General features: G+C 36.9%; 1 protein-coding gene across 1 annotated transcript in view; it reads left to right on the top strand.

Moving 5' to 3' along the window:
* Positions 1-5,760, top strand: part of lrrc3b (leucine rich repeat containing 3B) — a 93,536-nt gene extending 87,776 nt beyond the window's left edge. The window contains exon 2 of the mRNA XM_051936098.1: positions 3,666-5,760. Coding sequence (XP_051792058.1) covers positions 3,846-4,619 — 774 coding nt within the window. The 5' untranslated portion in view covers positions 3,666-3,845 and the 3' untranslated portion in view covers positions 4,620-5,760. The remainder of the gene's footprint in view (positions 1-3,665) is intronic.
* The last annotated feature ends 9,136 nt before the right edge of the window (positions 5,761-14,896 follow it).

Here is a 14,896-nt window from a genome sequence, read left to right as displayed (position 1 = left end):
AATAAAGGGAAGCCACCCAGGAACAGTAGCACTGCTTTCACACTGGGTTTGCAAAAACGAGCTGAGAAACATACCTACGCTATGGTTTGAGCTGGCGTGAGAATGTGCGTGGCTTTACGTCAAGTTTAGTTTTTATACATCACGATGTGAGCATGGAAACAGCATGCACAACATTTTTGTGTGTACACACCTTTTATACATGAGGCCTCAGTTCTGGATTTGAACCCAGTCTCCTGGAAAAGTGAGGATAGTGACACTAAGTTCTGTGACACAGTGCTATTTTGGACTACACAAAATATTTTTAAAAATTATAAATTCAGAATAGGATGAGCACACATCATTTTAAAAGACTTTTGAAAAATATCTGAAAATAATAATTGCCCATTCACTGATTATCAACGTTGTTTTATCCTGCTTAAATTTCGTAGGTGTAAGATTATTATATACACCTTTATGTATTGTGCAAAATTCAGACGAAATTTAAACAAAGTTAAATAATAAGCATATCCTAGTCTTACAAGTTGCTATAGATGTATATAATTCTACTTAATATTTGCCTTAATACTGTATTGCTACTGCCACTAAACATTTGATGTCTTACTTTGATAATCTAGATGTGCTTTGCTGTGCAAAAAAAATCTATAATTACAGACTAACAGCTCATTGTACTGTAAGCTACAGTCTGTGCTCATATGAGCATTAGTAAGAATGACAAGGACTGACAGTTAGGACTAACAGTTAATAAATTATGGATTTACTCTTCAGTGCTGGAAAGAGTACCTGGAAGCAGATATAAGTTTGACAAGTCAATTTAAATTGCCTTACCGTTTTTTACAGTAGTAACCAGTGTTGTATGGCGTTTGAGCAAATATGGGAATTTTATGCTGCTTGGCTAATAAATCGGATGCATATAATTGTGTTTCAGAGTGTAGAATGAATCTAGTCCTGAAATATACCTGTAAAGAGACACCTGGAGGTATTCTGTTACCTCCGTTTTACAAACAAATAATAACCAAATATTATCAAATTTACTTAATCCAATTCAGAGTTACAAAAAAACTTGACCAGAGGCAGGGATCTGCCTCAGAGCTAACTAAAATACTCCCTCACACCTATACTCACAGACTCAGATTCATACATGGCCAAGTTAGACTCTACAAATAATCTAACACAAGCATCAAAGTCTACAAAGACAGAAAACAGTTATGAAATTTGAACCAAACGAGATACCATGACAAGACCCAAAGGAATAGTCAAATAAATGGGCCAAGAGTCAATAACCGGGAAGACAGATTAACTGACAACCTGGCAACTTTATTTTTCACAACCCACTTGATTTTGCGCCCTTGGTCTAGGTTTATATTACTATATTACTGGTAGCATATGCACACTTACATTTGCTTCCATCTTTGCAGAAGTTAAGTAGAATAGCTAAGATGGTACACCTTTACAGCCAAGGTTCATTCCCTGGCTTGTGAGTAATTTTCTTTTTATTGTTGTTTTTGTCTAGTGCCCTGTCCAGGTGTTATTCCCGACTTGTGCCTGCTGTTTGCTGGGATAGACTTCAGCTGCCCCATGATCCTGCCCAATAAGCGGGTTGAGAAAATAAATGGATGGATGTTGTTTTTGTTATTTTTGAAGTATTTTTCATGTTTTTGTGTAATTTCTATTAGGTTTGTTTATTGTTTGATATTTCTGTACAGGGTCTAAGTGTTCTGATATCCCTTGTACTTTGTCAGTGGTACTCCAAGACGGTGGGCCTCCCTGATGTCACAGCTGATTTGACCACCCTCAAGCCTTTGTACTGAGGTGAATGAGAATGTCCCAGCAGTGGTTAATTGAGTGTTGTAGTAGTTGTCTTGTAAAATTCTGAAGTTATTTTTTAACAATATTACTTATACATCTGAAGCCTTTCATTTTAGGATCTAATAATCAATAAATTATTAATTTATTATATGATTTTGTAACTAACAATGCAAGAATCCTTAAAATGAAGAGGTGACTAAGATGATAGTTCTGCTGTAAGCTGTCTAGTATCTATATGTATCTACCCTACATCTAAAATTAGAAATGTTAAATGTACGACTGTTGTTTTAAGGTCCCATCTATGGTTCTTGCAAATCCCGATAGAGAAGGATCCCTACTGTGACCAAGCGTTAGTGGCTTTTTTATCAAATGACTTTCACCACATCTAAGAGTTTAGTCAGACAGGTTCAAGCCAGTAGATCTCCTCCTTGTTTATTTTAATTTAGACTTTAACTCATGGTTGTCTACTGAGTCTTAGTGTACAACTACAATTATTTTCAGACCCCAGGAAAATCAATTACATTTTTGTATCATTTTATGATAACATCTCACTTCAGTACATTTCATGTGGCAAAGAAAACAGAGTCTGTTGTTCAAATCCCTTCCCAGCCATGGTCAGCTTGTTTTTGTTCTCTGGGTAGTTAACCCTAAAGTCACACAAGTTCATATGATGGACGACTCTGAGCTGGGCTGTTTTGACTGAATGTGCTCTTTGCCAGCAGCCATACCACACGTACTTCAGAACAGGGAATCCATCTGAAGCTAAACAGTACGTTGATGGGAGACCATCTAGGAAAAGCTTGGGTTGCTGCTTGAAGAGTTGTTGGAAAGGCCAACAGGGGGGCACATACCCTGTTGTCTGTGTCTGGATTATGATACCCTACTACAGTGACAGGGACAGTACTGTACTGTAATAATGGTGCCGTCCTTCAAATGAGACATAAAACTGAGATCCTGACTCTCTGATCATAAAAGATCCTTGGGCATCCTTTTGTAAGGAGTAGAGTATTCCCCGATGTCCAGGAGAAATTGCCCTCCATGGCCTTTTCTTTCTGGCCTCTTAATCAACCCCTGGGCCTAATTGTCTCTTTCTGTCACCGCTTAACCACCTAATAGCTATTGTGTGGGGAGTGTACTGGTGCAAAATGGCTGCTGTCACATTATCCAGGTGGGTGCCACACAAATGATTGTGGTTGAAGTGGCTCCTTGCTTTCTATGTAAGCACTTTGAGTAGTGAGGAAAGCTCTATAAAAATGTAAAATAATAATTATTTATTATTATTATTACGGTGGACAAGAACAAGAACCTTCTTTCTGACCAGTGCTGCCAGAATGAGCTCCAGTGCCATACAATACTAAAATTTAATTTACTAGGATGAGTAAATGGGCATACCTATACAGCTATGTTAGGGTTAACTGGCAATTCTAAATTGAGTTTGCATGAGTATGCGAGTGAGCGTCCCTTACGATGGATTGGCATCCTTTGAAGTGATGGTTCCTGCCTTGAACTCAATTCTAGTGTGATAAGCTCTAGCCCCTATGACTCTGAATAGGATTTATCAGGTTCAGTAAAATGATGGATGTTAGCCAAAAAGTTCAAAATGGCTACAAAAACGTGACAATTGTATTCAACAATAAATTAAAAAGTAAATCACAACTCAATATAAATTAACTGTTAGCTACAACAGGAGAAGCAGGAAAAGGTTACCCTCCAGTTGTGGTAAGGAATGACTTAGAAAGGGTGCTCTGTTTTAAAATTTATTTTACATGCATCATATTGTAAAGAAATACGTTCTTCTGCGTGTTTTTCTTTTTTCTCATGACTTGTGTTTAATTTTGTATTTTTTTTTTATCTTTTAGGTTTATCATTTTTGGATAAATATCTCTAATGAAATAATCTTGATGTGCCTTTGTCTCCTGTGGATGTTTTCAATAACTACTGAAAAAAAAGACACACACTGGTACAGAGTGTGGTACCTGTGATCTACAATGCTGAATAAGCTGAAAAAAGTGTCTGGGTGATTATGCAGACATCCCAGCATGAATCTGGTGGACCTGTGGTTAACTCGCTCCCTCTCCATGTGCCTGCTCTTTCAGAGTTTTGTCCTCATGATATTATGTTTTCATTCTGCAAGTATGTGCCCCAAGGGCTGCCTCTGTTCACATCTGGGTGGGCTGAATGTAAGCTGTAGCAATGCCAACCTTAAGGAGATCCCAAAGGACCTTCCACCCGATACCACTTTACTCTACCTGGACTCAAATCAGATAACTTCCATCCCCAATGAAATTTTTAAAGACCTTCATCAGCTCAAAGTGCTTAACTTGTCCAAAAATATCATTGAGTCTATTGATGAGCATGCCTTCAAAGGAGTAGAAGAATCCTTGCAAACCCTAGACCTTTCCGATAATCGGATTAAAACTGTGCATAAGAACACTTTCAACAACCTAAGAGCTAGAGCTCGGATTGCCAACAACCCATGGCACTGTGACTGCACCCTCCAGCAGGTTCTGAAAACGATGGTCTCAAATCATGAATCTGCCAACAGTGTAATCTGCAAGACATCAGTGTTGGAGGAGCACACGGGAAGGTCATTCTTGAAAGCAGATGCAGACCTCTGTAATCTTCCAAAAAAGACCACCGATTATGCTATGCTAGTCACCATGTTTGGCTGGTTCACCATGGTGATCTCATATGTTGTATACTATGTACGACAGAATCAGGAAGATGCAAGGCGACATCTGGAATATTTAAAATCTCTTCCAAGTAAGCAAAGGAAACCTGATGAAGCTGATGATATAAGTACTGTTGTATGACACTGTGCAACCCTTGCATGGACTACCGAAAAGACTGGAATAATAACATTTTAAAAAGCAGAACAATGTTTATATCATTAAGAAGAAAAGATTATTAAGTAAAATATTAGAGATTTTGGAAACAAAAATTTTTGTTTTAGAAATGAATACATTTTCTGTAGAAGTGTTTAAATTTCAAGGAAAGGAAGACTGCAAAAGTCATTACTTGATATAGAATGATAATGATAGATGGATAACTTGACGCATAAGGTTATGGCATACGTCGTGCTATCCGGTCCAAAACAAAAAAAAATGTACGCTTGTGGGCAAGAAACAGAGAAACTACTGTGCAATATAGTTTTTATAACAAGATGAAATAAATTTCAGCGTGGGGTAAAGTGGGGTAAAGTGTCAATTCTAAAAATTTAATACCGATTTCATTTTTCAAGTCCAAGGACCAATTCTTTATTTTCATAATAATTGTACTTATTGTTCTAACTAAACATTACCTTCACAGTTTAAAACTCGATTAAAGGATGTTATGGTGTCTAAAGGCTCAAGTTCATTTACAAATACTGGGGCCCAAATGGTGAGTTACTAGATGGTCAAAGAGCGAGAGCTTAATAAATATAACCTTCCATAAATATTGTTTAGTTAAATAACGTCTTATAAAAATGATATTTTGCAGATATTACTTAATTTGGTCAATGGGGAAATAGTCTTTTAGCAAGGGTGCCACACAGTTTAGTTTGGTTGTTGAGAGTAAAGAGACTAAAAATTCCATAAATATTTTTATAAAAATCTCTTTTACATTAGTTATCACTGCTGTTACTGGGGTACTGAGTTCAAATCCCACCCTGTGTGCTGTCTTTGTGGAGTTTGCACTTATCCCTTTGTACACATCAGTTTTCTTTGGGAACTGCTTGTAGGTTGATTAGCAAGTATGACTGTAGGTATGTGACTTAATGTCACTTTGATGGGCTGGATACCTGTCCGGGTTTTGCTCCAGCCTTATGCTCAATGCACCTCCCAACCAATTGGGTGTTTAAATAATGGACTGAAAAGATTTAATGAATATTTCTTCATACATTCATTATGCAACAAAACTGTAAAATAGCCTCAAATCAGCTTGACATGCACATAATATGTATTATCATAATAATGGGGAACTGAACTTGGTGTTGTACTACTCGCTGAACTAACAAGTAATGCAATAGTTATTTTATTCTTTATTAAAATGAGGAATACATTTTATGAAATTCAGAAAATTGTTCTTTGATGTGTAAAGATTTCTATTTCTGAGAACTGTTTTTATTTTTATATATTTTATATAAAATACATGCTGTATATATTTTTTGAGATTTCCTGTATATAAGGTTCTCATATTTGTTAAATAATATATCTGCCTGTTATTACACCTTATTTGCAGTTCAGCATTACTGTGCTTGAAGCCTATCCCAGCAGCATAGAGCAGAACGTTGGAGCCAGCCTCGGATGGGACGTCAGTCCATTGTTGGGCCATACTGAGCCAGTTTAAAGCTGCTAATGAACCTAACGGGCACCTCTTGCAGTTTTGGGAAGAAAACAAATACCCAAAGGAAAAGATTAACAGACATGGGGAAAATGTGCAAACTTCACATAGGAAGTTCCCAGGCCAGGATTCAAACCCAGGTTTCTGCATTTACTGTGTGTGTTCACAGTGGTAAACATTATGTCTCACTGGTGCCCAGTAATTCACCCCTTGCCTCCAGCTGGGATAGGCACATTCAGTAGTTGATCCTGGGCAGTTTAGATTCTCTGTACACCCACAGTGTATGAAACAGAGTCCTTCGCATAGGCTTCATGGATTTTTAATACAAATGCAAACTATCACACAACCATATACAAGGACACCATCTTTATTAATTTAAAATGCTAAGCAATCAATTAAATTTAAAACAAATCAACTGTTTTACTATACAAATTCCAAGTTTAAACTTTTTTAATTTGTATAACTTTGCTACACTTTTTCAAAAAGGAACTCTAGACACCTTCAGTTTTTGTACAGAGTTACAATTATTACAGTCCTTGCAAATAATATAACATTTTACTGGTGTGTAATGAAAATAACATGCATTAATCTATAGAAGTGTGGGTAGAAGTTACCCACACTTACACTGTGTTTGGACCGGATGCATAGGCTGGTTTGCTACTCAGTAATCGTTAACAATATAAAGCCAAGGTGTTTTTCCAGGATTGAAGAAAGACTAAAAAAAATAATGCTGTATTTTTGTTACTTAAAAGAACTTCCAAACACTTTTTATGACTGAAAGAAATCTGTGATAAAGTTTGAATAAAAATGCAAATATGTTACGTTTTTTTAACAGTGACTGGTATTCTTTAAATTGATACTAAATGTCTCCTAGGAACTGCTTCTGTTTATCATTTATTAATATTCTGTAATCCATCAGAGTTAATATGCAAAGAATTAGATAAAGTTCTGAATTTGTTCAGAAATAGAGAGTGGTATTTATTTAGTATACATTTTATATGCTAAAAACTCAGCCTGTACCTTACAAACAGTGGTCTTGCGATACAGCAAGGTTTGATCTGGTTTGGAGGGAGTGCTAAACACCATACTCCCAATAACCAGTTGATCAGAAGGAATTTACTCTTTACACTTCCCCATTAGGTTCCACATATGACTCTCTCCCATGTCCCAGAAATATACACATCTGGTATAGCAGTGACAAACTGGAAATTATGCAATGCAAAGAATCCAGCTTTACACCACATTCTCTCTGTCTGCAAGACTGCACTAACCCAGGGTAGGTACGGTTGCCGCCATGACAAAGCTCTTCAGAATCTTGCAAAGAGCTTGGAGGATTGCAGACTAGAAGTGACCAGCAACAGTACCATAACATCACAATGGCTGATCCACTTTGTCAGGCAGGGTGAAGCAGTACAGCACATCACCTAGAAGCAGTGGCCAAGACTGATACCAGGAAATTAGAGGAACCTGACAGATGACCTACTATAGACCAACAGTTGAACTTTCTCTTCAAAATCACCACAACTGCCCTGTGAACAGACTTCTGGTGTATCCCTGCCAGGACGGTGATCATTGCTGAACTCACTGACTGAGGAAAGAATGGAGATGGGCTTTGAGAAGAAGTGGAAGTAGTACCAGGAGTTGGCAGAGGCAGGTACAGAAGCCGTGTGGAAAACAACAACCTATACTGGGGAAGTCAACTACAGAGGCTTCATCTGGTACCACAATGATAAAAATGATAAATTGAATGCCACATTGTATACTCCATTTAACAAACAAACCTGATTTAAGCAAGTCCTCTCTTGGATACATTTCCCTAACATGGGCTCTTACTATTTCATAGATGTTGTCAACACACAATTTTCAGTGGCATATCTTGCCAAGAACAAAATAAATTCTTAAAAGATCATAAGCAAATACAGGTTATAGATGGATAAATAACTATTTCTTTTATTAAAACTAATTATGTATTGCACAATCAAGGCAAAGCACACATTATGTATACTTTAAAGCAGCGCTTCTCACCCTTTCTTGTTGCGATTTGCCGCCACCCTCTATTATTATAAATAAGGTAAACTTTTCTTTAGATGTCAAAGCCAGCCAGAGTCTCTTGAGTCTCTTGAGACCACATAAATCTCCCCCATTTCTTCATAAGATAAGATATGACCTCCCTAACAGGGGAATACAACATAACTAATGTTGGGGAAAAAATAATCTGTCATCAATATAAACCAAGGCGCAAGTGACCCAGTAAATCAAAGAAGATATAATTTACAAAAGACTGAAAATCCACTGAAGCCCTAGCCAATCCAAATTACATGATCAAGAATATATATAATGTTCCGAAGCAGTAGTTAAAGCTGTTTTCCATGCATCTCCCACCCTAATACAGATGACATTATAGACATTACAGAGGCAAAGCTTAGTAAACACAATGAAAGATATCACCAGGAGGGGGTAATTGTTTTTAATAGTAACTTTACCGAAATCCCTAAATTGTACTCAATACACAGTGTAGCCGCCAAAGTATAAGGCGATATCAAGCACGGGTAAAACGCATGCCGAAAGAAATCTCTCATTCCAAAAGTTCGTTTTAAAATATTTAGTGAAAGTTAAAAGCAAATAATCCTCACAAGAATAAAGAAAAAAAGTAGTTACACATGTAGAATAAAAGGAAAAATATATCTTCTCTAGACTTAGCTTTTCTTGAGAAACTTTAGTTATTTCTGTACTTAAAAGTTCTTTACTTCTTCTATACTTAAAGGTACTTAGCTTCTTCTTCTGTACACTATAAGCGTACGGTTCTGCACTTAAATAAGCGCTGTTTTCTTAGAGTTACTTCACACACTCAAAAGGTCCATAGGGACAGGCACGGTTTAAAACCTTGTGCCCTCTACGCCTTACACATGGCAAGGCTGGTCACTAACTGAGAATAATGTTTAGTCAGAGCTGTTAGAAATGGCAAGAATATACCAATTTTACTCAACTTATGGGGGTTTTAGGAACCTCCCATAGATTATGCATTGTCCATCCAGCCATTCATCCATCCATTTTCCAACCCGCTATATTCCTAACTACAGGGTCACGGGGGTCTGCTGGAGCCAATCCCAGCCAACATAGGGCACAAGGCAGGAACCAATCCTGGGCAGGGTGCCAACCCACCGCAGTTATGCATTGTCATCTAGTAAAATATTTATGAATCTTATATAACTAGGAAATGACTCTTACACACAGAATAGTGTAAAGTGCCATCTTTTAAAGAAACAAAAAAAACAAACAAAAAAAACAGCTATTGGACAGGCGGATAAAGGCTGTTGCTAGATTTTCCAAAATGTTGTCAACCATAGCTTTGGCCTCATAATGGGTAAACTTGCTCTTAAGATAAACATGCTCCAGGCAAAATATTTATAGCACCATCATATGCATGATAAGTAGGAAGCATAAGACACTACTGTCTGCAAAAGGCATCAGAAAATTCAGAATACGTAGGTGATGACCGGACCTCATTAAAAGGGTTGGCGTATGAGGGCTTCTGTGTACTTTGAAAAGCAGTCACTACCCCATGTGATAAGTTTGAGACTTTTCCAATTAATAATGGTGGGGGGCGTTGTGTGATTTTAATTTCACCTGACAGATCGAGAGAGGCAGACTAGGAAGCTGGACGTATGACGGAGGGAGGCCAAAGCCTAGAGGACATCTTCAGCCTGATAGCAAACCTCCTGATGCCAAAACAGAACATCCAAGTTGGATGTTGGACCCCATGAACCTTTTTCCAGATTGGGAGGTTAGCACAGACAGTAAACAAGATGAACAATTGCAGTCTTAGCTTGCTTAGAATCATTCTACTTTGAAAGGTAAAATATTAAAGCTATTCATGTTAGGTTCAAATGTTCATTCCCTAAAATGCTATTTACAGTAGTTTACAGTAGCCGGGACATTTCAGAGTACAGTCTTTCACATTCACAGCTCATTTGAATAATATAATGCAGATTAACACTAAAGAATTGTAGCCCTTCTTTTGATGTACATCTGATGGTAGAGGGCTAGTTAGCATTCATTTATGGTAAAAGAAAAAATACATATCTCATACTCATTGTGCTGTCTAATGAAAGCAACTTTTGGAAACACTTGCAATTACCTTACGAGAATTTAAAGATTTCCCTGACCAGAAAGTCAGATTCATCCATCATTGCAATTATTAACCAGTGGCCAAGAGGACACTGTGTTCCCTCTATTACTGCTGATTTCAAAAGTTCAGTTTTGCAATGCCACTTATATTAGTAAAAATATACCGTATATATTTTATATGGTATATTCTTTTACATCAAAACACACATAGTTCTCCTTTTTTCCTTAATCAGCATGTGAAATATACTTACCCAGATATTTAATTACACTAATTTAGGTATAAACAGAAGGACATACAAATAGCTGAACACAAGTAATTGTGTATTTAAGGACAAGTTAAAAAAAAAGTACATTAGCTAAGAAAACATACAGTACTTAACCAATGGACCACAATGGATTGTGAAGAACAAATGTAACTTGTAATGGTGGCCTGGTAAGCAAACAAGTTGAGGAGTCAAAGAAAGGTTGGGGCACCACCCTGGTAACTCCTTTTAATTGAAACAAAATTTATATCCAAAAAACGGCTCAAATAAAAACAACATTCTAAGGCTTTAGCACTTGGAAAGGCATTCAAAGACTTTGTCCTTCACTACTGTCAGTTCGGTATCTGAGCTAGCTTTAGAGGGCTGAGATCAGCAGGGGCCGTTAGCATCAGTGCCCCCCTCTTGTCCCAGGGTGGAACTGCTTACCTCACCAGAGCCAAGAAAGTGATTCCCAGACACACATGCATGACAAACTGTGCAAAACTTTAATAGATAAACCTTCTAGATTCTTACCTTTCCATGTTCACTGAATAGTTATCCAATAAAAATTAGAAATAATTTGTCCGGCGACATTTACTCAGCACTTGCAGGTATCCACACCACAACAATCTGACTCAAGAGAAATTTGGCAATAAATTTGGAATTTATCATGCTTAATGCATACGGTACATTGGGACTTCTAATTTCACTTGTCCTAACAGTAAGAAATAAAAACAGAACAAAATGGCCCACATTGGCTCAAATAATATAACAGCAAAAAACAGAAGAAAAAATAATAAACTAAGCAAAATGCAGTGCAAAAAAGTGCTACATACAACATTCTTGCTGTTAAATTGTTCTAAGTGAGATCTCAGCACTTTAGCTCCTAATATCATGTACTGTAATGCTTGGTGATTAAAATGGCTTTTGATCCTGCTGCTTTGAGCTTTGCTAAGGTGAGAACAGTTTGTTCCCACAGTCACGGGCATCCTAATGTTCTGTGCATGTGATGTATGGTGCAAGTAATTTATATTTTATTTAACTGATAGTAATTTGCTAAGGTTTTGCACAGTTTCCCAGGACCCTGCATAGAAAGAGTAGTTATTTGTTAGATATAACGGCCACAGATTAGCAAAGAGGGAGGAAAGATTAAACACAATGTTTGAGATCCATGGGAATAAATGTCACCTAAATTATCATCTAAAAAGATTTTGAGTTTGATATCAGAATGACCAGAAATCAAAGGATTAGAAAAGACAATTAGAATGATGATTAGTGGGAAATAAAAAACATTTTCAAGAATATACTGAATGTATGTATCTGTTGATTTAGTCTAATTAATAATTAATTCATTAATTAATTACAATTATATTGTGCTTTTCTAGCTACTCAAAGCACTTGATGTAGAAAAGTGGGAAGGAGCTTCAACCACCACCAATGTGCAGCATCCACTTGAAGACTCAACAGCGGCCATTCTTGCACCAATACGCTCACCATACATTAGCTGTTAGGTGGTGAAGGGGTGAGAGGGATAGTTAGGTAAAAAGGGACAGAGGAAGATTAGGGGGGCAGAATGACCAGGCTGTGGTGGGAAGCTTAGCCAGGACACTCACTTCTCAAAGAATGCTTGGGAATCTTCAGTTTTATATGTGATAGTGACAATTTTAACAGCACAGTGACCCCATCACTACACTGAGGCATTTGGATTCACACACAGACCACAGAGAAAGCACCCCCTGATGGCCTCACCAACACCTCTTTCAGAAGCCACCTAAGTTTTCCTGGTTTGGCCTCCCTTCCGAGTACTGGCCAGGCTCAAAGATGCTTAGCTTCAAGTGCATTACATGTTGGGGACTGCAGTGGCTGCTGGTATAATGACAACTGACACAAAAGGTACAGTAGGTGTGCATCTAATATTGTACTGGCAGTTGAGCAGTTAAAATGAGTGCAACCCCTGCAGTAGGAGGGCATTCGTTTTACATGAACAGAAACAGAAAAGGTAATTACCGTATATTGAAATTGATGGCAGCTGTTATGTTGACGTATATTTTTTCACTTGGAATATTGGTACACAAAAAGAATTTGATTGTGAAGAATTCTGGAAATAAATTTATGAAAAACATTTCTTCCCAAAGGATTGTAAGCACATGCATACAGTTCCCCAGAAGTCAAAAGAGGAAGAAAATTACACAGGGTATAAAGATTTTACTAAGGTTATCCAAAAGTACAAAGTTTTAGTTATCAAGCAAATGTAAGCTGGAATTGCTGTATTTTCATAAATAATGTGATAAAACAAAATGTAATGTGCTCATATTTTAGTATTAACTGTATTTGTTAAAATATTATCCTGGTTTCTAGTAGGGATGAAGAGTCAGTGGAAGTGGATTCTTTGTTGTTCTTTTTCCCTTTGGGGAACATCTGGATGTGGCTGGCCACGGAGAATGCATGTTGCATCTTGCTCTACTGATTTATAGCCACATCCACTACCATGAGTCACTGGTTCTGTGGGTCTTCTTTGATCTGGCTTAATCACATTTTCTTTGGAGTGGTTTACTGTATCTTGCACTTCACCAGCCATTGTCTCCAGAGGATTTTGCAGAGCAGGTGGTGGCTGTCCGTTCTGCAGACATGACCAAACCAGCAGAGCCATCGTTTTTTGTATCTCAGCCTTGACTAACATTTGTTTATCGTACTGCACTCTGATAGTTTCAATTCTTAGTCAAATACTCCAGCCATTCAGTGCATTTTGTTTTCTTTGTTTGTGATGTGCACCTGCCACTGATTTAATTTGGGTTAAGGTTAGGTTTGTAACTAGCAGGTGAGGAAGAATGCCTCCTATTAGTTAGGGTAGGCTCACAAATATTTCTGCTTATTTGTCTGCACTTCGACCTCAATTATTAACTGGAAGAGAGATATAAGAGAAAAACAAAGTGAAAGAAGTCAAGTGTTTGCACTAATAAATGCCAGTGAGTTACATTAGAATAAGTTGTTGCTCTTCCCCAAACTAGAAAACACAATGTACTTGGCTCCCAATCTAGATTTATATCAAATGTGAACAGAAATGTGTTACTTATGTCCATGACTGAATTTACATGGTTTTTGAAAATTGAAACAGGTGAATACACACTAAAAAATTTGTGTCAAACAAAGGACTATTTCCAGGCAATTAAAGGGCACAATATATGATGACTCTGGGTAAGACAGAAAAACTACAGCGGTACAGAACAGTAAAATGTAGACGGAAGAGCAGAAAATGTGAAATACAGCAGATGACGTTAATCCTGCACTGTCCCAAAAGGTACTTGTACTAGCAAATAACAAAAATCAACTCCATTACAAGCAGATGGGGAAAACGACTCTTCCAATAGCCACTTGAAATTAAAATTGCTGTACAAAGCAGTATGGTTATTATTTCACACAAAATGGTAGTACTAGGGTGTTGTACTGTGTTAGCCATTTTGAAAGTGGTGAAAAGTCAAGCAAAATGACACCTTTTATTGGCTAAGTAAATAGATTACAATATGCAAGCTTTCGAGGCAACTCAGGCCCCTTCTTCAGGCAAGATGTAACAGAAGGGACCCGAGTTGCCTCGAAAGCTTGCATATTGTAATCTTTTTATTTACACAAAATGGTATAAATTTAAAGTCACATTTGGTCTTTCTAATTTACATTTTAAGATATTAATACATAACATGATTTATAGTACTGTCTAGTTTTTAATGAGGCATAATTTTACATATGATATTACACAAAACTGAAGAACGTACAGTTCCAAATCTGTAAAAAAAAAAAAAAAAAAATCACATAAAACAAGGTTGATACTGAACTCAAGGTATGCACTGGTTTCTCAATACAAGGCCATAAAATATGGCGAAGCAAAGACCCACACATTTACAATTATACTAAGATATCAAGAATTGCATTAGTTTCAGTCTTTAAATGGCACCATCACGCAGACATCATTCAATAAATTCCATAAAAATCTAACAATTTAGAAAGAGAATTATGAATATTACAATCAGTTGTGTATTTTTATAACAGGAGTAATATGCACTGTGTCAGTGATGGAAATTAAACCAAATAAATTAGTGTTGACACGGTTCAGGCACCCTAGCCACTAGGCTGCACTGTTTAAATTCAAATTAATAACAATTTTAACTAATTCTCCTTTAATTCAAACACTGTTAAATTTTGTACATTGGCAGTTATGATTATATTTACTACATAATGGTTTTAATAACCTCTGACTTAAAGGTGTCTTTAATTGATTTTTTTATTGTAATATCACAGGTAATTTGATTAAGGCAAATGGAAACCAAAATACTGTAGGGATATAAATCACAAAGAAGGTAGCTTTGATATTTACCTTCTAGGGAATGTTGGATATCAAGTGAAAC

This window comes from Erpetoichthys calabaricus, chromosome 13, assembly GCF_900747795.2.
Source record: "Erpetoichthys calabaricus chromosome 13, fErpCal1.3, whole genome shotgun sequence".
NCBI lineage: Eukaryota > Metazoa > Chordata > Cladistia > Polypteriformes > Polypteridae > Erpetoichthys > Erpetoichthys calabaricus.
Note: the sequence above shows the minus strand (reverse complement) of the source record. Positions and strands in the feature narration are given on the sequence as shown.